The 26,219-nt window shown below is 34.1% G+C and overlaps 3 protein-coding genes across 6 annotated transcripts; 1 reads left to right on the plus strand and 2 right to left on the minus strand.

Moving 5' to 3' along the window:
• Positions 1 to 16,027: 16,027 nt before the first annotated feature.
• On the minus strand, positions 16,028 to 23,114 carry Pi3K68D (phosphatidylinositol-4-phosphate 3-kinase catalytic subunit Pi3K68D). Of its 4 annotated transcripts, XM_040709070.2 has the most exons (6): positions 23,018 to 23,077; positions 22,885 to 22,955; positions 19,722 to 22,294; positions 16,949 to 19,663; positions 16,672 to 16,868; positions 16,028 to 16,611 (listed from the first exon to the last, which is right to left on the minus strand). In XM_040709070.2, exons 3-4 carry the CDS (start codon positions 22,292 to 22,294, stop codon positions 17,674 to 17,676), a joined length of 4,563 nt encoding a protein of 1,520 aa, XP_040565004.1. In that variant the 5' UTR covers positions 22,885 to 22,955; positions 23,018 to 23,077; the 3' UTR covers positions 16,028 to 16,611; positions 16,672 to 16,868; positions 16,949 to 17,673. The 4 variants fall into 4 exon arrangements, with proteins under 4 accessions (XP_040565004.1, XP_040564998.1, XP_040565012.1 ...); XM_040709064.2 differs by having other exon boundaries at positions 22,885 to 23,114; XM_040709078.2 differs by lacking the exons at positions 22,885 to 22,955; positions 23,018 to 23,077 and adding an exon at positions 22,718 to 22,818.
• LOC121114956 (tRNA-uridine aminocarboxypropyltransferase 1) lies at positions 16,105 to 17,108 on the minus strand. Its single transcript, XM_040709088.2, has 3 exons — positions 16,949 to 17,108; positions 16,672 to 16,868; positions 16,105 to 16,611 (listed from the first exon to the last, which is right to left on the minus strand). The coding sequence occupies exons 1-3, from the start codon at positions 17,106 to 17,108 to the stop codon at positions 16,105 to 16,107; spliced, it is 864 nt and encodes a 287-aa protein (XP_040565022.1).
• Positions 23,115 to 23,666: 552 nt separating the features above from the next.
• On the plus strand, positions 23,667 to 25,749 carry LOC121114965 (uncharacterized). Its single transcript, XM_040709099.2, is given in 5 exon segments — positions 23,667 to 23,794; positions 23,868 to 24,256; positions 24,258 to 24,931; positions 24,989 to 25,199; positions 25,261 to 25,749. Coding segments are annotated over 4 exon segments (1,632 nt in total). The 5' UTR covers positions 23,667 to 23,794; positions 23,868 to 23,911; the 3' UTR covers positions 25,663 to 25,749.
• The last annotated feature ends 470 nt before the right edge of the window (positions 25,750 to 26,219 follow it).

Raw genomic sequence — 26,219 nt, forward strand, 5'->3', positions numbered from 1 at the left:
TATTGTACCCGAAAAGCTTACATCAATTGTTAAAATATTTCCTTCTTCGTCGTTAAAAATGTGGTTCGCAGTTAAACCATTTCTGACCAATATTGTTACACCCCTTGATGGGTGCTTTGAATCTTTTAAAATCGCCTTTGAGGAGAAAATTTTATACTTTGAATTTATAAAATGCCATCCGTCAGTTTTTCGTATTCTAGTGTCCAAAAGGCAGACAATCTCGGGAAAATTTAATGAGTTCAAGAATTTCAACAAAGAAATCCTCTTTTGATTGGAACACAGTCCATTCATATTCGCTTCTAGTACTCTGAATTTTCACGATTTTTTTTTTGTGCTTGATCTTAGGTGCTTCGACTCCTCACTTTCTGAGTTAGTCCTTGATCTTCTTTTCTTTGATTCTGCCATCTCATTTTCATTTTGAGGTCTCTCTTTCTCTACTTCTCCGACCTTCTGATTCTCGGGAAAGCTTCCTTTTGATTTTTCTATTTTCTGCTGACTGTCAATCTCATTATATTCTACATTCAATTCCCCTTCAATCGGCGACACGTGATCTTCTTCATCCTCTTTTCCAGCACAGGAGTATTTTCAGCGGGATTTATCACCGCTTCCAGTACATTTGGTTTTTCATTTTTTTTTAGGTCTTCTAGGTTGATAGTAATAGGTACAGGAGTATTGTCAGGGTAAATGCGTTTCATTCTTCGCGCTAGCCATCTCCTATATTCAGACGGTGACTTGGGACGATTCACACAGTCTTTCATAAGGTGCCCAAAATTGTAGCACTTTGCACATTGTTTTTTCCTTCCCGGGAAATATAAAGGCCTTATTTGTTGATCGATGGGTAGATACGAAGGTATATTTTCTAATTTTCCAAAAACTGTTACTGAAGCGTGGGGGGTGGAGGTGCTCACTCTAGTTCGAATTTCCTCTGACCAGTCTTTAACAATTTTTGCATTACTTGCCTCAAGTATTTCATCCGCTCTTTTTTTAACTCTCCCAATTGATTCAACTTTAGCAAAAAGGCCAACACAATGTTGAATTACATCTGTTGCAACTGTACCTCTAACTTCGGGGACTCTTATTTCGAATGATAAAGGCTCATTCATATTTTTCATGAGAGCTCTCGATTCTACATTTGCTGTAAAAGTTTCTCCCTCTCGATCTTTGAGTTCAATATTACAGGGCAAGGCTGTTTTAGAGAATATTTCGTCTTTCAAAATCTATTGGGCTCAGTCCTAAAACCTTCGTCCAGAGCAGGACTGCATTATCAAAAGTCATATCACTTGGTGCTATTTTTTTATTCTCACCTAATTTTGAAATGAATAAAGGTAATACGAACCACCCTTTTTCGTTATTTACTTCATCAGTTTCCGATGGTTTTCTGTTTTTTATTGAAAAAGGATTCCATTCCGGAATTCCTGCTTGCGTTACTTTGTTATAGGATCTCATTTTTTCCATTACGGTGGGGTTTTCTTTACAGGGAACCTCCAGTGTTGTCTCGGTATCCCTATCCAAACGGAGATCTTCCACTATTTCAGCGGGGTTTGAGCTAGGGATACCATTTTTCTGTGTCAAAAAATTCCGAATGTTGGTTTGCCTCGTCACGGACGAGACGGGCTGGGTCAGTGACATTCTTCAAAGCTTCTCCCCAGGAAAGGATTAATCCTAATGGGGAAGCTACTTCGGAAACTTTGCACTGCAGATATTATACGGTTTTTTTTTATTTCGGCAAACTGCACTGCTAGAGAGCACGTCTTGTCAGCTTCAATCTATAATTTTTCTAATTTGAATTTGAATGAGTATGAATCAATGAAGTAGCTAAGAATGAATGATACTTATTTATATGTTTTCAATATAAACCCAAGATATTTTTTAACGACCACTTCCACCACCCTAATATAAATAAATTAACTATTTTTGATATATGTATATATATAAAGTAAAGTAATAACAAGTAGACTTTTTCTATAATATCCTTAAGCCCACTTCCGATAAACATCCAATATACTTCACCTATTGAGATAAAAAAATATAGAATCTTTGTAAAGCGAGAACATGATAATTCCCACCTTTAAGTTATCCAGTATTCAACTCCTTATTTATTTTTTTTGTCTGATTATCAGAGATTCAGAGAAGCAATAGTTACTAATAGTTCTGTGTTTTCTCTTCAATTACTTTACTCGTACAGACACTTATAGTGGAAATAGCTCAATAATATGATGCAAAAATTTGATCAAAAACTTTATCCTTTATAATTTATTTCGCCACATATACTCTGGGAGATAGGTAGGAAAGATATCTCTTGAAGTTTTGAAAACACCTAGTTTGCGTATCATGCCCTTGACTTGACTCCACAAAGGCGCAATAGTCTGAGTATGAGGTCTAGTCAAGGAGTCCACATAATTTCTCTTATGCACCACAGTAAATTGTTGCATACCTAAGGAATGTACACGCCTATAGGGTGCCCAATCGTCGGACATGACAATAATTCCGGGTTCGACATACTACAGAGTAGCCACTGTTTGGTCTTTAACCTCAATCTTGGAACAATCCAAACTATCTCTATGAGCCCCCCAAAAAAAAAACCAGTTTCCTACTTGGTGCCTACCTCTATGATACTTCGTCTTTTCGAACTTGGACTCGTCCATCTCAACAACACGCCCAGGCCAACCTAACCTTACAGGATGGTTTTCAAAATATTTGCTACAAATGTCGAGCAAAAAACTATACCAATCTACAACTGTACGTTAAGAAAGGCCGGTTTGGTCTCCAGTAGTAGAAACCGTTGATAATTTTGACCATTGATAAATTATCATAATAAAATGTTTAAAAGAAATGTTACTTTTTTCAAAAAAAATCCCCTCGAACACCTATACCAGGAGATGCCTACACGCAATACTTCCTTACAATTCCTACCGATCGAACAAATCACGAAGGATGTAAGGAGTCCTTGGGCTTGAAGGGACCCAGTCGCAGCTTCTTGGGATGCAAGAGCATTGAAGATATCTACACGCATGTTTCCTCTCCTAAATTCAAGAATAAAATGAGACTATGGGGCATTATTAGTTTAGTAATGACCGTTGGTGTACATTGAACAATCCATATTATCATGTTAATAATTATCATGGTGATGAATTTATGTTTTGTATGATGCATTTTCATAGATTAGTTTACATTTTTAAATTATGAAACAAGGTAACTTAATTGGAGTAAGCATTTAGACGTTTGGATAGTATAGAAAATATCAAGGTAGTAATTATATAGTCAATCTCTTTTAAACATATATACTTTTGAATATTTGGAAGTGTACATATTTATAACAAGATTAAATGTTATCAAATCATTTTAGATATAATCTACTGCAAAATACATTCGGATTACATGATTAAAGATTATTTTTATTCGAGTATTGTGATAGGGTTGAAGTTTGCGGTAAAAATGGTAACCAAAATCGTATATCCCTTTCCCAAATGCAAAATTTGTTCGTAGAAAATGATTTTGAGCCTTTGACAATATTCACGACAAATAGTTTATGCCATGAGTACTATTCAAGATGATTCATATATAAATACTATAAGATTTTGTTAATACGGGCATAATGACTGTGCTTGATGTAAAAGAATGGCCACAAGGGTGCCTTCTATTTTATCAATTTACAAAAACTCACAGGACCTCGAAATTTAAACTGTTATTAAATTATATGAAAATGCCAGTGTTTCCACTTAACTTTCTGAATAATTTGGGCAGGAAATGTTCTGAGATACGCAACAAAAAGAAAAGCCTGTGTTATCATTGCAGCTAACCATCTTTTGAATGATTAAAAAGTTGTCATTAATATATTTTTTTGCTATACTAAAGTAGTTAACTTAAAAGGAGGCATCCTTATTATGCATAAATTCAATTAACTATAAAGATTTTTTGTTACAAAACTATACAACTTTATATTTTTACGACATTAACTAATTTATTTCGACCAGCGGCGATGAAGAAAGCCTATAAAGATCGACTTATTTTATAAAAGATAAAAATGATAGTTCTTAATAATTGTGATGCATTTATAATATAAATGACAAAAACATAAAAAAAATTGGCAATGCAGTGGAAAAAACACACACACAAAAAAAAACAGGTTTCACACAAAAAAAGAATTTACTAAAAATCACTTGAGGTCAGCCTCACTTCCCTGGCGAAAGCAAAAAGGTATTTTGTTCCAAATAATAGTATATCTGTAATATAAACTATGCTTAAAAATGTCAATCTTTGGTTTTGGTAGGTAGATGGTGTTTTGAGTGGAGAGTCTCGTTTTGTGGAACAGATAGTCTTTATTTTGGTTCCAGATTGGGGGAGATAGGTTAATCTTTTTGCTTAAAATTTGGTGCCGTCTAGTCATATCTTTAATTGCATGTTTATGCGACAAATTGATGAGGCCAAGTCGTTTGATTTTGCATTCGTAGTTCCTGTTATCTCCCAATGAATGAAAAAACGACCTAAACCTGCCTTGCATCTTTTTTAACAAAATAATCAAGTATTTTCTTGAAGGATTCCAGATCTGAGATCCGCACAATAAAATCGGGAGGACATAAAGTTTATATAGTTTTACCATAAGTAAAAATTGCAAAAAAAACTATTGTTTCATAATGCAAATGAATTTGGCGTCAAATTTCTTTGTAATTTTAAACCTGTATTACTTCCATTGGGTGCTTATCAACTCACAATGTCCTTTCCATATATCTGGTGTGTATATTTTTTTTGCTCACTATGTAATATGACTTCTTAAATCATCATAAACTCCCTCTTTCCAAATTTTAGGTAATGATATTTCATTAGTTTCTGAGTTATTTACAAATTATGAAATTAATTATTGATGCTTCTCAATAAACGGAACTGACTACATATCTCGGTTCACCAATCACCTGATTAAATCAATAAACATATGTTTATAATACATTTGATGACTTTTTGCATTGTCGAGTTAAAGTATTACCTGTCTTTCGGGCAATTGGATATGAAATTACGGTAATATACATTTGATTCATTCATACAGTCATGCGCAGATGTACTGGCACCTCAAATATTTTGTTATTTTCTCTATGCTATTTTGATATTTTAATATTCCAAGTTATATATTGCAGCCGCCCATTCAATCCAAAAAGTGGAAGGGCAAAATGAATTTGTGCCCCCCAAAAAAAAAACCCCTCTCACACAAAAAGAAATATAAAATTTATAATTTAAGACTTTTTAAATCTAATTTATACATTAACTTTAATATTTTACTGTGCACTACGTACCTAAATTATCTCAGTTTGTATACGACGGCTGTATAGTTTACAGAGGGCTAAGGCTAAAAGAACATAGTATCAACATTTAAAATGGTGGAAGGATTTTTTTAAAAGATTTTATAGTCCATCAGTTCAGAGCATAATTGTGTGTTTTGCACACACAATTATGTTCTTTGACGATTCAATTTATTTTATTTGATTCAAACAAAATATAAAATAATACAAAACATACATAATTAAAGGTCTTAATTTAACCATAAATACATGGAACAAAAAAATAATAAAATAATAAGTAAATACATAAAATTATAAACTGCCAAATTGGGAATTGAAAAAAGATCATCACTGGCTCGAATGGGAGTGAAGAATAACAACAGAAATGGTTCTGCATGCTACCAATGAATTCCTAAAGCACAAAAAGAGTGATGGCCATCAATTGTTGAGCTACAAGATGAGCTATTTAGGGCAGGGTGAAAATGTTGCAAGAAGACTAGACACCAATGTGAAAGAAGAAAGTTAACTAATCACCCAGTATCTACTATAAATAATTTTTGACACTAATTTTGTATTACGAAGATCTATCTTCTTTTGAAAATTAAATTTTCGCCATTTGCAACACCAAATGTTGGCAAGAGAGTTTAACCATGTCCAATTTGAATCATGAACGCCTTTATTTGCCCATTTAATTTCAACATCCCTGCATGGTTAAAATCCCCGGTTTCTACATGCCATAAGGTGTATTGGTTGTTTCTTTATTGTTCATAAATAGGCCCTATATATCAGTAAATTTTTTATAGACATTTAAAATGCAATTCGATCCTTTTAAAAAGTTGACTGTCAGAGTTTCCTTTCACCATTATTGTAAGGTCATCTGGGTATAAATCTAACAAAGGTTGTCAATTCAATTGTCCACACCGAAGCCTTTATACTTACGAAAAATAGAAAATCCATAACTTATCCCTCCAACTATTTCCTGTAGATTGGCATGAAAAAAACGAAGTATTGATTCCAAGTCAGTAAGTATTTTCTGATCAGCGATAATTTTTTAACTATTTTAGAGGAGAAGTCTCTTGTAATATACAGATCCCGGAACCTATGAAAGGGGTTACGTTCTGAAGTAATTTTTCTAGACATTTCTTCGTCGGTAATTTCGGCGATACTAAAAGCATTCCATGACCAATTTAAAAGTACGTAAAAATAAAAATCCTCATATAACAATCTCTTACATATCCTTTTCCGTGCTTCTATCTTTTCTTCTTATTTTATTGATATAAGAAGTACTTGTATGCCAAACGATATGCAAAGGTTTATTACAGAGTTTTGCACAGGAAAGATTCGGAATATATGAGTTGGGCAGTTTATTTTTAAGAAAAGTCTTTAAATAATCCAAAACCAAGAACAATTCGGGGATTTTGAAAATTTTCTCAGAAGGATAAGAAAATAATTCTAACTCAACAGGTTTATGATCGGAAGAAGGCTCGAAAAGATACCACGAACTTTTAACAGCCGAGAACATACTACTCGATATCAAGGCATAATCAATTCTACAAGAATGTAGTCCAATTCTTCAAGAGAACAATTCCTCATCTTACAACACGAGTGTGCTTGCCTTGAAACGAAGCCACTCAGTCAAAACATGCTGCACGACATGTTCTCGGAGGAAGATTGTACCTCGTCAAGGCATCCTTTATTGTCTTCAAAATAGATTCCACATCGGATTGGTCTGGGGAAAATAGTCCTAGGAAAACTTTCCTCCAGTTCCAAGTTTTCTGATGCGATCAGACAACAGATGGAGAACTGATCTATTTTTGAGACACCAACAGTTGCACCTGCCAGTATATCGAATGGGATAGCATATATTTCTCCAGCTAGCTGACGCATTACTATTAAATACATTGTGTTAAGATTTTCTTCCTGTGTATGCTTCGCCAAGTACTTCAACTTTATTATTAGTCTTATGTTACAACTACTCCATCTATGGCAGAAGGGGCGTTGAAGGAAGAGGGCACTTGTTTGGGGCATCTTTTGGACCATTTTTACATTCCAGCTCTAAAGAGCCCAGCTTCAAAATGGGGGGTTGGCTTAATTCTTCTGTATAATATTTTACCAGAAATATATGTGAAGATATTCATTGATGTATCTAGAAGACTTAATTTAGAGTGGAGATTTCATTAAACTAATTCTGAAATATTTAGAGTTTTAATATTGGGACCAAATCTATCTAATTGTGCCATCCGTGATATTTCGAGTGAATGAGTGGCACCTCCCAAAGTCATATGGAGTAAGTCGCCTAGCTACGACTCAGACTGTACTGTGGATATTATTAGACAACAATATAAAAAAACTCCCTTCTTCAAAAAATTATAGCAACTGAAGAGTTAGATCGAATTGCATTGATGGATGAGGTCATCCACACTACATGACATGAGTCCACATAATATTTTTTTTTTAATGAAAGGTTTATTTTTCCTCTGTAAAGAAAAGCAACCCTTGGCATTTAAAATTTAATTTTAAGCTGCTGGGATCTATTGATGCAACAAGGGTTTGCAATTATTCTAACTCCAAACTAGGCATACCACAAGAATGGAAAATAAAGATATCAAGGTCATTACATAGTATCTATAACAGAATGAAGTCTACCTCACAATTCCGGATTCCAACGAGAACAGTGGAATTTTTTCATCCCTGTAAAGACTGGGGAAAATTATTTAACGACGAGGTGAATACTTCTATAGAGTGCCATGCGTTGGAAATTTTGAGGTAACTGATAAGTTTAAACATAGAGATTACTGACAAAGGCAGCTTGAAGGCAACGGCGTTGTTTGGGTTTCCCTTCATTCATAGCCGTTGCTGGAATGAGAAGTTAAGGCGGTGTTCAGTAATTGAAAGGCTCTCAATGATTAAACACTAGCTGAGGGATTGATCATATGTGGCGCGGAATTGAGGAAGATTATTTTATATGCTGCATCGAGATACACTGCATTCTCGTTGAAGATTCCACGACTGCAGGACACAAGGTGACAATATGCTGTAGCCTAATTAAATATTTTCCTTCCTCCTCAAAAAGACACTGTAAAATCGAACTTGCCCTCTTGAGCCCAGGAATCTCGTCTAGTCAGAATTAAAAATAACTTTATCAACGTAACTCAAAATTCTAAACAACTGTTATGTTTTTATTTTTATGTCTAAAGTCTACATTTGTCCCCGTTTTTGAAATAAATGGGTTTATATAATTGTGTTTCATAGCGGGACGTTCATCACACGCACACCCACATAAATTATTTTAATTATATGTAGGATTTACTTAGTTGTATATGTAATTATACGTGTAATGGGTATGAATAAAGATCTCCTAACGGACAATGTGCAAAATGCCCAGGCAATCTATAAAATTTCCCATAGAATGGTCAATGGTAATTTTAACTTCATTTACATTGTGAGGTAAAATGATTGTGAGTAATTTGATTATTAAACAACTTATTGCAAGCAATTTGATCATTAAGGATTTCATTAGGATACAATTTCCTTACTAGTAATTTGATAATCTAGTGCAGGAATGTCCAACCTGTGGATCACGGGAAAACTGCGGACCGTCGAATGTTAAGGTCACTACTCATTCTCACTTAAAGTAGTATTTTTTAGTAAAATAGTTGTAATATCATCAAAACGCATCTTACATTTTAAATATTAAAATTATTTTCTCCATTTTAACAACTTTCCTAATTGCAAGAATTTGGCCATTTTCTTCCTCTTCTTGTATAGCTTCAATTCTCTTATACATATGATCTATTTATAAGATGATCTGCGCTCTGAGTCTCTTCCTTGCAGATATTGCAGAGTGCACTTGCGTTCTTCCATTTACTGAGATGAGCGGGGAATGGTCCATGTCCTGTGTAGGCTTGAACAAGTAGCTTCAGGCATTCACGTCGAAGTTTAACTGGTTTTGATCTGGGCTCTTTCATCATTACATGTGTATGTTTCATGCTCTGATTGTTTTTAAAACGACTACGCCACATTTTGTAAAAGAAGTCATCAAATGTTTTCTTAATATAACTGGGAGGTATACCAACACACTCACGGTTCTACTTTTTGCAAGATAGTCAGCGAGTTTATTACCTGCGATGTCATTGTGACCTCTGCACCATTCAATGAATATTTCCTTATTTTCTTCCCCGAGGTTGATGGTTTCTTTACACTTTTTGACTTCATCACTTGTGATAAGTGGATTAATCAGAGCGGTAACTGTTGATTGAGAGTCAGTTGTGATCATAACTTTCTCCGATGTTTTTTCTTGTTTTAGAAGGTATTCTACTGATTGCTATATGGAGAAAATCTCAGCTAGGAAGACCGATGCTTCTTTATTCAAAGATGCCATCGAGTTAGGATTTACAACATCTCCCCTGGTAATGATCCATCCAGCACCTGTATTGTCTTCTTCATCCTTTGATCCGTCTGTGTATATGATTGTGTCCGGTTAAATCCCACTTTTGACTATTTACTGCTTTGACCATTTTCCAGAGACAGCCACATTTAGCAGCTTTTTCTTTTAGGTGTTCCGTCCAAGTAAGTCCTTGATCAAGTATAACACCAAGGTATTTCATTAGTGATGAAAAAATTATGAGTTTCCCACCCATTTCTAGTCGTGGGAAGTATTTAGATTGCAGTTTATCTACCTTTCAGAAAACAACTGATTTAGTTTTGTCTGGGTTAAAGGTCAAGCCATTCATTCTTCCCCATTTTAGAACAGTATTGATCGCTTCTTGCATTTTGCAAACGAGGGTACGCGGATGCTTTCCACTCATTAGTAGAAGGATGTCATCGGCATAGCCAACAGCCTTGACTGCGTTATTATTGTGTAGTTACGTGTGATTGTGCTCATGGATAACGAAGAGTGGTACTGAGGAACAAAGTTTGTATTTTAGGTGACCCCTAATTACTCCGGGCAATGCCGCTAGTATTAAATAAAAGAAGGCGAATCTAACCAAGTTAAATTTTCATTTTATTGTCAGTTATTTTAAAAATTAAATTAATTTTCAAATATTAAATTTTGTTTTAAAAAGCAAAAATTTCTTAATCTGGTGCTGACGAACCAGGGCTTGCATATAAAAGTATAAATAGTATTCACTTCATTACCATCCATAGTGAAAACTTCACAGAGCAAAAAACGTTCAAGGTGACATGCAACTTAGTATTTTACCCAAAAGATCTTCCTTGATTTTATCAATTCCTTGATTTCTTGGTGCTATATTTCTCTTTCTTGTAATGAATCTAACGTTTGTAGCTCAGAGCTTCTTTAAGTTCTGCTGAAGAAGAACATTTATATCCATAATCCAATTTATTATTCCATCGTGGACATCTACAGGGATCTTATCTTTCCGTCTCTTCTTTAAAAAAATATTTCTTTTCGTAATAAGACACGCTAATATTACGTAGGGGTTATTTTCAGAACTGGAATTAACCTTGTGACCCTCTGCTAGTAATCAATCATTTATGAACGATAAACGATTAACAATAATAAGTATACTTTCAAATTATTCATCGTTTATTTGGAATAAATTTTTTCAGATCCCTATTTTTTCAATATATTCTATAATCCAATTGTAGGGTGGTACACAGGTGTTAATACCCCCAAAATTAAGGATTTTTTCCTTGTACTAGAAAATTTAATATTTTGATTTTTTTCCAAAAAATTTAATTTTTTGTATACAGCTGTAGATTTTTGACTTTTTTTTCAAAAAATTTAATATTTCAAATTTAATTTTCCAAAAAAATTCTAAAAACAAAGCCCCCCTCAAAATATAATCCTGCGGACGCCCCTTTTCATGAAGAATATCGATTTTTCTTGATGAATATATTTTCTGACATACATGTTTTGGATACTTTACACGTTTCAATAGTTCAATAATATTTACAATTGATATTAAATATAAATGTTTCAATATTGCAGGTAAGTTAAACCCTTTTTATAGGTTTGAGTCAACTTTTGGGCAAAAAAAGAAAATAAGTAACACCTATGTAAATTAATTAATTCTTTTAAAAAAAAATATGCTGATTCCAAATATGTTGTTATATTTTTATGCAATCGTCCAATCTATAGAAAATATAATATAAAATGTTAAAAAAGTAGTATATTTAATGGTGTTTGCTAAAAATTTAAACATAGACACTCAGAAATTTTTTTTGAAATAAATAAAGGTCATTTTTAATTATCATTTAAAAAAAGTTATTAAAATGCAATATGAACCCATAAAATATTAATTTCTGTAAAAAGTGGAATTCAATAAATATTATTAAAAAAACTGTTTGAAAATATTTTTTCCCTAATAAAAACGGAAAATATCAAATATATCCATATTGAAATAAAAGATAAGTGTATTATTTACTTGTCCTGTGAGTAGGGATCGAAATGAGGTGAGAAGAGACTCGTTATAAAAGTTTATAAAACTACTAAAATACGGAGTCAAAAATTATTGCTGTATAAGTTTACACGAATAACTTATTTCTTTTCTTTTACAGGAAAATCATCGTTATCAAAGAACATATCATTAAAATAAATTTAAAAGGAAAGAAACGTCATCCAAACTTCCAAATGTACCATATCATAAATTTGAGCTTCTGCAATACTAATGATTTCTTTCATTAAATTAGAAAATTGATATAAAAAATTTCATTTAGGCTTTTAATCCATAATTTAAATTTAATGAATTAGATATCACGGATGTCTATACCTGGTAATGACCTTGTCTTTTGTTTATACGAAACCACTCACAAACGAGGAACTTTTATGTGTAGTTGATAATATTGGGGATGTTTTTGAAAATTAAATAAAAAATTCCCCCTTGCCGTGAAGTAAAGGCTTGTATAGATCTGTAATTTTCAAATATATACTTATTTATGACAATATAGCTTTATTTTTATAGTAAAAAGATTTTAAATAAACGATTTTACTAACAAAAATTATACTATTTAAGTTTATTTTCTACTATGAACTACAAATTTAATCGTTTTTCTGCTCTTGAATTTTGAAATATCTGTTCCATAATTGTTGCGTCTTGACGAGGGAGAGACACAAGCTTATTTATAACAGGAGAGATCCAGGATGACCAAGAGACATGAGGAGAAGAATTCACGTTAATGTTGCTTATAAGATCAGGTGTATTCCAACTATACTCTAATATATTTACAAAAGACGAAACTATTTATAATACGTAAAACACAGTACTTATAATACATAGACGAATATACAAGAAGATAAAAACATGTAAGGATATATTAAATACATAACAATAAGTTTCCCAGCCTTTTTTGCATTTAGGTTCCAAATAGGAATGCCATTCATTAATTTATCATATTTCCACAAGGCTTTCTGTCTCTTTATTTCTGTATCACATAGAATCTTGCAAAAGGAGGTCAAATATTCCATTAAAGTTGATTTCTTTTTGTAATCTCGAGTCATAAACTAATCATCTGCCCAAGAATTAGAGATGAAATTACATCCTATGATATTTGAATTAAATTTAAGTAGTATCTTCAAAAATCCTCGTGATATGGATAGATATTTGTATAATTTATTTTATTGGTGGATCAATTAGGAATGAGAAAAGTTGGCTAACTAGAGAAATTCATCTTATTCTTTCCATTGTAATATTTAATTTATTGTCTACAACAACGTTTTTCAGACTTTTTTCAGTCAGGACACGTTTCAAATTGCATAAAATAAAAAGATATCAACTTTAAAGTATGATTAAAAATGATACTGCAACGCTTAAATGCAAATGACACGTTTATTTATACGAGATAGTAACGAACAAACCGTAATATATTTCACCTTTAAAAACACATGTTTACAAAATGAAGTGGTTGTAATCAGCTAAGGCTTGTTTTCACAATCAATTATGTCCAGTTCTTGAGGGGATTTTCTGTTTTATTCCTTGGTTTTTGTAAAGGAAATTGTCATGGAAGGCGATATAACTGGAATTGTCACTATTTTTCTTTTTCCACTCTCCTCTACGTCTGAACTAACAATAGAGCAAAGAAGTGCGATATTCCTTCTTCTTTTCAAAAGTTGACTACAACTTACATGAGTTATATTAAAATTCTGGCGGCATCTATGTGGGTTGTTTTAATAAAACCTTCATCATAACTGATAATAATCAATTAAGGTGATTGATTAACAATGTCAAACGTCTGTGTTACTTCTGGTTGTGTTGTGGGTCAACCGAAGAAGAAAATAACGCCCATGTTTCAACCCACCGGCTCCTAATCAACCTAATTAGAAGACGAAAGTGGATTGATGCCATCTCAAAAGTTTGGGACAACTAGGATTATCAAGAAGGATAAAGTTATAGTAGTAGTAGTTGACTTTTACTATTACACGGCCCGATGATTTTGCATATGAGTCAAAGGATACTAATCCCAGTAGAAAAAAGAAAGAAAATCCAAGATGAGAATATGACAAAGCCCCATTTAAAAGAAGATGTTGTCTCTTCCAATTATCCTACCTTACACAGCCTTCTATCCACTACGTCTCTCTCAACATCGAGGAGACCATCTGCATCTATGGCTACTTCAGCTTATCGCCTTGAGAAGGAAAGAGAAAGAATATAATTGGCTTATAAATCTTTTTTGGATACTGAAAAAATCCCTCCATTTGAAACTGTTGAAAGGTAATTCATCAATCCGATTACTATCTCTGCTCGTAGCCCCATTTTGTATAGATTCACTTAGTGATTCAAGAATGGCATAGTTCATTTTGTTTTTGCGGCACTCCTAACATGGTCTAGGCTCCTCCTAGTGTGCCAATGTAAACATTTCTGGTCCACAATATGGAAATAAGATTGTATAACGATGCAAAAACATTTGTTAAATACATATTAGGATCTTGAATATAACACAACTTGGCAATAGAGGAATACATTTTTGGTAGACAGTAAGGTTAAAGTCCTTTTATTTGTTGGTCACATTTTGGCATCCAATAATTTACTTTATATGTATATATATATTAATGAAAAAACGTTTGGTTGTTTAGGCTTCCAAAATGGCCGACATCACATGAAAATGCTAAATGAAAAAAAATGGTGTAAATGTTTACCTTCTAATTAATTAATTATCTCCAAAACCTAATAATAATAGTTATGATACTAATATGTACTCAGGGTCAGTTTTAGGGTTTAAGGTTTAGGGAAAAAAATAAATGTGTGAGCTTTTGTTTTTCTTTCCATTTTTAAAACTATTTTTACTTTTAAAAAAAATAAAATGCAGGATTTTTTTTTTTTTTTTTTTAGAAATGTCCAAGCCTTTTTTAATAAATGGTGTTCTTATTTTCTTTAATTCATGGCGTTATCTCACTAATACAAAAATACCCACCGTATGTTATTGTAAACTATCGATTGCCTCATCTCGTTTGATATGTCATGGGTACTTGATAATGTATTCTTTTTAATAAATAAATGAAGTAATAAGTTATTTTATATTTATGCACTGTTTCCAAAAGGACAGGAATACAATTTCAAAAGTCCGCTCAAGAAATCCTGAGCCTGCTCCCGTTCAGTTACTAATTTTGCGAAGCGCGCTCCCACTTGTTTTGTAAAACAATGAGCGCGCACCAGCTCAATGAAAAATGAGCGGCGCTCATTTTTTCCCTCGTATTTGAACTTGAAACTCTTTATGTATGTATGTTACAAAAAAAATCCAATTCAATTTTTCCCATTTTAAGCCTGTTTTATCTAGTAGATAATGGTAAAAAAGTCATTTTGATACCAAAATCATGTCTTTAGCTTCAATATTAAGGAAGTCATGACCAATTTATCATTGGAATTTCACGCCATTTTTTCGTAGCGTTAAATCTGTTAATGTAATAACCTACATCAAAATCTGTGACATAATAAAATATGATATTTGAATAAAACAACACAACTTTCTTAAACATCAAGAGAATTGAAGGAAATTTTCATGAATTACAGAATACAGTACTCTATAAAATATTCTAGTCTTTTTTGAGACATAACTTCACCCGTCTTCTCTTGTAATCTTTAAAATTATTCTTTAACTTTCAAATTTTTCGATGTTATCTCATAAGATCCAGAAAACTGAAAAAGTAATACAAATTTATATAAATGAGCTAAAATTCGAGCGATTTTTTCGTTCTTCTAAAATGGCGAGCGCGCTCTCGCTCCTTATTCAAAACAATGACGGCGCTCCCGCTCTTGCTCAAGAATTTTGAGCGGCGCTTACTAATGCCTTTCAAATGTATAGCTATTAATTACACTTTTGATAAAATATTATTCAGCCATTTTATAATAGAGTATCATTTAAAATGCCATATAGATTTTAATGATATCTGGATATGTAATTCATTCTAAAAATGGCGAAGAAATAATAATACAGTACATAAGATATAAATGGTAGTTGGTATGATTGATTTATTTGGCTAACTACCAGATGATATCGAGCCTTTTTTTTGAGAAAAGGTTGCGTGATATAATAAAATAGCAATGGAGTATAGTAATTCATGAATAAAGGTATCATGTTAATGGTCAGGTGTTTTTTTTTTTTTTTAATTCTTAATATTTCTTTCCTATTTTAAAATGATACTTTTGAAAAAAAATTAATCCTTTATATGATGTTTTTCTAAAAATTTCTTCTCGGTCTACATATTTACATTTTGCAAAATTGAATCTATCAAAGTGCCCAATCAAAGCGGGACTTGTAAAAAGAGCCCCCTAAAACAGACACATTGAATGATCTATACATAGTTGGATAAATGCATGTATTTAATGAATAAATATGCATAACAAATGATTAAAAATTGAAAGAAAACCATCATCAGTCACTGAAGAGAAGTACCCTTGTAGCGTCTCAGATTATCTTTTCCATATATCTTATGAATCTTTTCAAACATGAATTTGAAGAGAAAGAGCAGGTTGTCGTATTCTCCATTATATGATGACTTGTCTAACGCAAATCTTGAATAATCCAAAATAAAATAATAGATGGCTTCTATGGTGGATAAGCACTCCTTGGCCTTCCCAGTTTGATATCTCCAAAATATGGTTTCCCTTTCTTCCAAAATAATCGTAGGAAGAGAGCGTAGCTTTGGATCCGCATAAATCCCTTTCGCTTGATTCCATGTAGAGTCAATAAAAATAACTCTGTCGATTCTGATGGAAGACTTCGTGTCTTTGCGTAGATAATCACGAAGAGGAAGGGAGTTTTTCCCCGGGTAAACAAGGACAATGTTTTCTTCCTTGTTATCTAACAAGTTGGGAGGAAGCTCGGGATATATAAATATTCGAACATGAGATGGACATATCACTTTAGCATGAGTCGCCGTACTCTGGAAGAATAAATAACCAAATATACATATGAAGTACGAAGGGGCCTCTTAAATACCCACTTTCCCATCAATTTCTCTTTTATGCTTCACAATATCTACTTTAAGAGGGAGTGCGTCCAGAGTGGGTATAATACCCTTTGTCATTTCAAGAGGTATACAACAGGAGTAGCAATAATACTTTCGAGACTTACCACACTCACAACAAACATTTCTTCCAGTGATGTAGCTTAGATCCTCAGTGTTCCCTATTTTGAGATCTATTTGTAGGATTCTCAATTTAATAAGTACAATATCAAAAAGAAGAAGATTAATAATAAAGGTATACGTGCTTAGTCACCTTTGAAAGGATGTTCATCCGATAAACATAGCTTATAACTCTGAGTCAGGGGACTAGAAGGACTCCAATCTCTTGCAGCGTTGTAGGAGTTATCACCAATGTCTGATTTGAGAAGACTGTCTTCGATTAGGGTCAGCCACTCGTTCTCATCGGCGGCCATTACTCCACTCTAAATATTTAATTAGAAAAACTCACAAGTATGACTAATATTTTAATTAATAGTAAAAATATATTATTTATTATGATTGTTTTGTTTTCTTTTGTTGACAGACGGAGAGTAGTACGCATAATAATTAATTGATATTTTTAAGGTCTTTCAAATAGCTACCAATATTGCTGTTTCATTCGTATAGTCACAGGGCATATACAAATAAGATAGAAAAGCAAAAAAATAAATAAATATTTATATAATATTTTAATAGTAAACGACTCCATTTGATCAAAAAATATTTATAATATAGTTTTGTGTAAAAATAAAATAAACCTGATTGATAAAAGTAACTAATATGTGTATGTATAGTAAAAAATGATTCTTAAAAAAATATATTGGTAGGGTGAGAATTCAAGGAGAAATTTAAATTGAATAAAAATTTGTAAAATTAAATTATGATAATAAATAAAGATGAAGTATCTTCATGAACAAATACAGATGTAACAAAGATTTCATTATTAAAATTGAGTCTAATTATAGCTAAAAGAGTGGCGAATGGTGATTTATTCATTATTTAGCAGGGTTTATTCAAATTCATTAGTGGATACCAAATTTCTTCACCATTAAAGTCCGTATTATTAAGTGGAAGAACCACAGCACCCAAAAAGGCATCTCCTTGAAATCGATCAGTTTCTCGAACGGTTACATAGAGTATACGACTTTGAAGCGTGTATTTGGGCATTTGATATGATATTGTCTCCATATAGGATGGATTAGCATCTTTTTTTATAATCTTGGTTTTTCGTTTCGTTTCTTTTTTGTAATCTGGGTGCAAATACATTTTAACATAGGAGTTGACAGGGCTCTCCTTAAGGTTCCGAGCATGGTAAACCATGATGAAAAGAGAATCTCCTCTATATTCCAGGGATAACTTTAAGTGACTTCCCCCTCCTTCTATGTCCTTGTGGGAGTTTTTCAATTTACGGAAATGAACACGTGACTCCTCTTGATCTCTCAACATGGGATGGAAAAATGTATATACAAGATTTGAGTGCTTTATATCCCATGATGAAGAAAATAATTGTACTATAAAATTAGCCACATTCTGTCTTCGACGCTCAGCAACCTCATGAATCTCTGTACGTCCAAACGTCATACCCTTTGGTAAACTACTTGATCCTCGATATTCTGGGAATGTTCGTTGAATCATGGAATCTAATTCACAAAATTCTTTATATGTTCTGAATAAATAGGATGAACTGCCTTGAGTGGAATTCTCTCTTTCCACTTTGAGTATAAAGACATAATGCTTCTCTGGCCTATACCGCTTTTGAATACCATACACAGATACTGACGTAATTAATCCATCCTCCTTGAGAGAGTAGTGCCCATTCACAAATGAAAGTAACTTGTCTTGTCCTTCCATGGAGTTGTCCTCACTATTAAAGCGAAGTTGCCCCAGGTTGTGAATAAAAAAGTTCCATTGAGTGAACCAGGAAGAAAGAGACTCCTCTATCATTCTTGTAAATGTAGCTGCTGCCTCTGACTTGGATAAATCAGGCAATAGAGCATTACGTACATACTTAACTGCATCTAAATTAACTCTTGGTATACCAGATCTAGCCATTAACTCCAATAAATTCAAAAGAGCATTACCATTCTTGCGAATAAGATTAAAACTACGACAACACAGATCAACAAAAGACTGGAATCTGATCTTTTCATCAGGACCCTCAATTCCATTGATAACATATACCATGTCTCTAGTGAGCACAAAAGGAACCCGATCCCTCTTAAATGCACCAAACATTTGAGCATCTCCCAAAAACTTTCCAAAATCAATATGAAACAGATGACCGCGCTTAGTCACCATAATATTATCATTATGACGATCACATATGCCCAGTACATAGGTAATGACGGAATAGCCAGCACATGACCGAGTAAAATTATTAATAACGTCCTTCAATATCTCTGGAGGATTTCTCTTTTCCAACCAATCAAAGAGGGACTTGTCTTTAAAACTACCAGCAACACCATTCGTCCCAGCCACTTGAATTTCTCTCAGTGTCTTAGCATCTGATACCAATTCAATCATTCCACTATTTAGTCCCGTAGGTAGGCAAGCAAACGTGATTATCTTTAAATCCAGACCCGCCTTTAACCAAATGTCGTTCATTGTACGTACCAGTTGTAGAGTAAACATATCTTGCCGTAGATCCTCCCCAATTTTGAATAGAGTTTTTAATTCCGTTTCTAGAAAGGAGAGCTTTAAAGGAACAGCATTTGAGGTGAAATAAGAGCAAGAACTCAAATCTAAGCCTTTGACCACAATACCAGGACGAATTGGCAAAGGAGATGGAAAATCATGGAGATGAAAATCAACAGCAGATAATGATTGTCTCAAAACATTGGAGCGTTGTGATTCCTTAGCTCCTCTCACGTTTGTTGCCGCCTCATTAAGCAACAGGATCATACTTTGCTGCTTATTGAAGCGTACTTGAAATGCCTCACCTAGTACAATGTATAGGGATCGCAAAAAAATTTGATAGCGTCTCTTGTGTCTGAAATTAAAATTCAATTAATTGATTTTTTCATTAAAAGAAAAAAAGATAATCATACCTAGAAGCTTTCTTGTCCTCAATGAGATGCTCTTCTAAGGCATGATGGTTCTGTTTAGGCACTATTTGGTCAATAAACCAATATGTATGATGAGCGATGACAGGAGAAATGAGACACTTGTTGAGTAAGAATTTGATAACGGGGGAGTCAACCAACCATGTCTCAAACTTGATTACCTGAATAAGTTGTGGTAAATAGTTAACAAGTTCCTCATCCCGTGCAGACTCTAGTATTCTTGTACCGTAGTCTCTAACTATAACATCTGGAAATCGTGGATGTAGTAGAACCAGAGCTTCAATTGGATTCTCGGGTGGTTTCCATATCTTTAAGAGTCCATAAATTTCTTTCAGATTATAATTATTCCAAAGGGGACAGCTAAGTAAAATTTTATGTAAAGCAGAGGGAATTTCAGTCAAATAACGTCGACGTTCCCATAAGTAACTTTTTTGTGTAGGTCCAAGCTCATAAAAATCTTCCATGTCAGATTCACACATTTCATTTAATACATCTCGAGTATTTTGATCCAAATTTTTTAATGAGCCAGATACTACATTCTTAGGTTCAACATGTGGATATTTTGCTGGAGATATTTCGGGGAGCTCAACAGATAAAAGAGGACACAGGTCAGCGTTCGGATGAGACCCAGCGTCTGGAGAAGGGCCTAATTCTTTTTCAAAATCATTGGACCAAATTAAAAGAACAAATGAACCTTGAGCTAAAAAGTGTTCATGATCAAACAACTGAAGCGATGTCCATCCAAGTTCATGAACATTTCCTGAATCAATACCCACTATATTGAAGACAAGGCGTGACTCTCTTGGCAATGAGCAAACTTCGTACAAGTCTAGCCAAGAGTCGAAGAAAACACATTCATAAAACCCTTCAGAACGCTCTTTGAACGGTATTTTAATAGGATTCGTCATTCGATTAGTCCCATGATATAAAGAGACAGTGACTCCGAATTCCTTGTAATTTGACCAATTGATTTTCAAGCGATGGAGAGCACAAGTTCGTACTAGAAGCGTTTCAGGCATATCGCTTGTCTTTTTTGAATTGATTCTACAATTATTTTCATGTAAAGAAAAGTCTACTCTAAAGGTTTTGGAATATATGTCGATAAGATTGAACACGTTTTTCTGTAGATTAGCCATAGCAGATTGAATTCGATCTGCAGAATAGTTTGACTTCTCGATCGCACAACATTCTCTTGTTAGACGATCGCATGCCTCATAGAGTTCAATGGTTTCCAAATTACCCAAGAGAGTACAAACTGCTTTAACAGCCTGAAGAACTTTAGCGAGATAATTAGGCTTAAGAACACTTCGTTCATCAGGAGATGAGAATGCAACAGATTTCATGAGGGATCGGGATTCCATTTTGACAGTTTCCACCAATATCTTTATATGATCATAATTAAGAGTATCCACAGAATCTGAAGAGGACACATCCTCTGGATGAATTTCAGAGTCCTTTCTATCATCAAGACTTAGTCTCCTTAGATTGCGCTGGAGATCACTCAGGGGTAAAAGAACCAACTCAATGAAATTGGTGTTGGTTTGTCTGCCAAATAACCTTATTTTTTCTTGAATATAAGTATACTCACCAAGTCTGGACTGATTTGATAGATATTCCTCAGTAGATAAATTACGAAATATAAAATTACAACTATCTTCTGACACATCGAAATTGACCAAGGCTTGACAAACTATAACATCTATACAAGAATTGATATCACAGGATAGAACTGTGGGCTTTCGTTTTTCCATGTGGACCCTTAATTTAACAATTTGTTCTTCTCCACATTTGAATGGACCTTTGGGACTAAATAAGATTCCAGGATTTGTTTTAACATCCTCATTCTTATATAAGGCTCGAACATCATTCAACATTTTTGCATAATCTATCAGCTCTTTATCACAGGACGCAATCTTTTTCTTTTTATTCAATTTAGGGCCCTTGTACTCAACAATTTGTGATGACGCTTGAGGAGAATCACTGACTTTAACGATTTCTTCTTTAATCGGCTCCTTGACACACTGACTGATCTGCTGACTTGCTGAGGCAATATATTCAAAGGGATCCACATCTAAAGATAACTTTTTAAGCGGAGGGGGCGGAGTTTGAGTCTTCTCATTTAGAATAGGATCAAATATTTCGAGTATATCATTTTTTTTATCACAAAGGCCATCTTCAATCGTTCCAAAATCAATTAAATTGTCTGAATAACAGGATTTAGAAGTCTTTAGAACTCTTCCTTGCAGATTTTGAGAGTCTGAGAAACTTTTGGACTTGACCATAGCATATTGATGAGAAAAATTACTTAAATTGGACGTTGTAGATGCTCTTCTTGCACTGGGAGGTGGGGGAGAAATTACTGCTCCTCTTCCTCTTCGTGTCTGTGTGGGAGGCATTATAAGATCTTTTGGAAATGAGGTCCAGGAGGAATCGGAGGATGGAGAGGGGAATTCCGAGTTAAATCTTCTCTGCATGCACTCCAATTCGAAACTCTCTTTACTCAGTGCTAATGCGTGCTCCAAATCATGTTGTAAACTGCGTTCATCATCGGACGACATCTAATTAAGTATAAAATATTGGATATGTGATTAAAGAGTATCATAGTCAATGTACGCAATACAAGAAAAATGAGACACAAATGTATGAAGGAATAGAGGGAAGGGGAACAAGTAAAAGTGTGAGACAGAGAAGATCTTTTTGATCTTATCATACAATTTACACAATCCATGCCTTCTTTCATTCTTAGTATTCATCAGAGCATGACCAAGCCAAGTCAATTCACTTGGTCATGAGTACAAAGAGAAAATGGTCTTATGATGACATCATTGGATAATCCAATTTAATGAAATGCCGTGTAAAAACACCAAAACACAGGGTATAATCTATTAACCGCACCTTGGCCATTATGGAATTGAAGGGTTCCAATATGAGTTAGAAATACTAAATAGTAAATACTAGTAATAAATATTAAATAATAATACAATTTAAAAACTGGGAATCTGTGAAAAGGACATCATATTATTCTATATTCTCTTTCAGCTTGTCATCGAATCCTGGATCCCTCAATAGTCTTATCACAACTAAATGAACTTTTACTAAATATTTAATTTCCTATAATAATACGTGACGTCAATGACTCAATCCTTACTTTGGTATTAATTACACAAAGGAAATTTCCATCCTTTGGCTTCTCTTGGACAAGATTGGGAGTTTAACATACTAAATAAATGTTAATATTATATTATAGTCCTGACTTCTTTAATATTAATATTATAATTTACAAATAATAAATATATTTATTGACAAGGAGCTTCAGCTAGCTCTGAGAAAAAATAAATACTGACACTACATAAGCAGAAAAAGACACGCATACGACATAAGGTTCTTAGTTTTAGCAGAATTAGGAACAGTCATTCAAAAGGCCGAAACTAATTTTCCTCGAGAACGTAACTAGCTTTCTTGGCCACAACATTATTTCTTTATTAATTATTATAACAATTCAAGGATAATTTCCTTTTCTGACAGATTTTGTGTTACTTATTTTAATCCCGATTTCATATTTACATTGATATCATAATTTATATTATTTGTCGAACATTTCAAATACACAAATGACTCTTGACATGACCAAAGATGAATAATATATAATCATATCCTCCTTATTTAGTGTTTATTTATTAAGTCATCATATGATGTATAATAATTAATAACTACAGCATCAGCATAATATTAATTTACACTCCTACCACTGCTGTTCAGATGATTATTTTTGACTTCAGCGGAGAAGAGTTAGAAGAAAAATAACTAACTAGCTAGCTAAAATAAAAATAAAGACGCGTAGGTGAGTAAATTTAAAGTTATGACTACTGAGACAATTTAGGCCGGCAACAGTATTTTTCAGAAATAGAGGTTGGACAGCCTGAGGGTGGTGTTATTATTGTTGTTGATGTATTTTTCTATATTATTCCCGGGAGTTAACTTAATGCTTCTTCTGAATCTGAAAATCTAAGTGTACATTCCTGTTGATCAAGTAGTTGTACATGTTTAATTAGACTAAGGTGAAAATAACATACAAATAAAAATATTTATTTAATATTTAATTGGATATTCTATTCCGACTTTGTCAACCAGGTTTTAGATCATAGTGAATTCTTTGAAAAGTTATCGTCTCCAAAATGTTTTCCTTTGGAACGCCTACGACAACTGCATCAGGGACGGCTTCAACAGGGTTTTCCTTTGGCACACCTGCTACCGCAGCAAGTACGGGATTTTCCTTTGGCACCCCCACAGCGGCCCCGACAGCTCCAGCCACAGGGTTTGGTTTGGGGACTCCAACTGCGGCAGCAGCCACAAACCCAGCAGTAGCCTCTCCCGCCAGAGGATTTGGTTTTGGGACGCCCACAGGAGGAGGAGTAGCAGCCGCTTCAACAGCAGCGGCCACAGGTTTCTCTTTTGGAACACCACAGACGACTGCCGCCGCAGGGGTGGACCCCTGGATTTATGGGTGGAGGGCCGCCAGCTAAAGCTAAGACGCCCACAACTGCAGCAGGGATTCTGGGTACTCCCGTCCAAGCCCAAGGGACGACGTCTTCCTCCTTTTCCTTTAGTCTCGGTGGAACACCTACTGCTACATCAACGACAATGCCTCCAGCATCTACAGCAGCACCCTCTTCTGCCTTTAGCTTTGGTCTTCAGAGCGCCACACCCACAACCACAGCAACTGCTCCTGGGTTATCTTTTGGCGCTCCAGCTACCACGAAGCCTCCTGCATTTGGTGTAGCCTCGGCGGCAACCACAGCAGCTCCATCTGGATTTGGTATTACGACAGCATCAACAACGACGGCTCCAGCCGGATTTGGTATCACGACAGCATCAACAACGACGGCTCCAGCCGGATTTGGTATCACGACAGCATCAACAACGACGCCTACAGTCGGATTTGGTATTGCGACAGCGGCGACAACAACTCCCTCTTCAAAAAGAGGACTCTCATTTGGTACAACGGTCACAGCCACTACAGCTGCAGCATCTCCTTCTGGGTTCGCTTTTGGAACAACCCCCGCAACTACGGCTACTACAGGACTTAATTTTGGAAAACCCGCAATAAGTGCATCTTCCACAGCCCCTGGAACCACAACCTCTGCCTCCACGCTTGCAGCCACTGCCCCTAATGCAACTCTCTCGACGACCACAACGTAATTAAATACTTTTCCATTTTAATATCTAAACTAATGTACGTTTATCATGTTTAGGACTACAGCGGCTTCGGCAGCCAGTGTTTCTATGAATTATCGTCAGTTAGAGGAAGCGATCAATAAGTGGACCTTAGAGTTGGAGGAGCAAGAAAAGGTGTTTCTCAATCAAGCCACACAAGTCAATGCCTGGGATCGTCTCCTGATATCAAATGGAGAGAATATTGTCACTCTCAATGAGCAAGTAGAGAAAGTGAAGCTTGATCAACAAGTAAACATTATTTTTAAATTAAGACTTGTTAACTGATTAAAGTATATTTTTCTTCATATAGAGGTTGGAGCACGAATTAGATTTTATTAAAGGGCAACAAAGCGAATTAGAAGAAATTTTACGCCCACTGGAATCTTCATTAAACACATCTGATACGTCTGGGCCACCTCCAGACACTGAAAGAGAGCGAACATATCATTTGGCTGAAACAATGGATGCTCAACTCCAAAGGATGTCCGAGGATTTGAAAGAAATTATTGAGCATCTAAACTCTGCAAACCGTCATCAAGACTCAAATGATCCAATCGTACAAATTGGACGTGTTCTTAACGCACATATGGATTCTCTTCAATGGATTGATCAAAGTACTTCTCAAGTGCAAAGAAAATTAGATGAAGTTACGAAGATTTATGAGATTCGTAAGAAGGATAATGAGCGGACCACAGGGATTGTGAATTATTAAAAATATTATGTCGTTTCTCAAGTTTTAAATCATATACATACATTAGTATGAGAAATTAAAAGAATAAAAAGAAAATTTAAAAAATTATTCGCGTCTTTTTTTTTATTTTAAATAAAGCAAATGTGAACTCATTTATTAACTAAAGTCTGAAGGCATCCATTTGCAAATTCATACCTAATATTTAGAATCCAAATATATCTACATGTATATGTTTGACAATAAAACCTATGAGATAAATAGGTCAGCACTAATACCAAGCTCATGTTGGCTTTTTTTTGTTGTTCATGGGTTAAAAACCATAACCCACTCATATTCATAGAGGAATTTATGTTGTAGCATGTTACAATTAAATCTAAATTTTAATTTGTTAAAAAAAATACTCAATATCTATATATATATTAATTAAATAATCAAATCTACCCCATTTTTGTTACTTCAGTTTGAAATCCTTTTGGCTCAACATCAAAATTTTTTAAGTGATTTTATCCCTATAAGGTAAATTGTGATTAGGACTAGGTAATTGCCTATTGCTAAAAAAAAAGTAACTCTTCATACAT

Source organism: Lepeophtheirus salmonis, chromosome 1 (genome assembly GCF_016086655.4).
Source record: "Lepeophtheirus salmonis chromosome 1, UVic_Lsal_1.4, whole genome shotgun sequence".
Taxonomy (NCBI): domain Eukaryota; kingdom Metazoa; phylum Arthropoda; class Copepoda; order Siphonostomatoida; family Caligidae; genus Lepeophtheirus; species Lepeophtheirus salmonis.

Excerpts from the sequence above, each read along its gene's own strand:
- Pi3K68D (XM_040709055.2), bottom strand. Across the intron at positions 19,664-19,721 it reads GAGGACAAGAAAGCTTCTAG|ACACAAGAGACGCTATCAAA; the intron begins GTATGATTATCT and ends TTTTAATTTCAG.
- LOC121114956 (XM_040709088.2), bottom strand. The coding sequence starts at position 17,108 with ATGGCCGCCGATGAGAACGAGTGGCTGACCCTAATCGAAGACAGTCTT. Across the intron at positions 16,869-16,948 it reads GGATGAACATCCTTTCAAAG|ATCTCAAAATAGGGAACACT; the intron begins GTGACTAAGCAC and ends TCCTACAAATAG. Across the intron at positions 16,612-16,671 it reads AAAGAGAAATTGATGGGAAA|AGTACGGCGACTCATGCTAA; the intron begins GTGGGTATTTAA and ends TTATTCTTCCAG.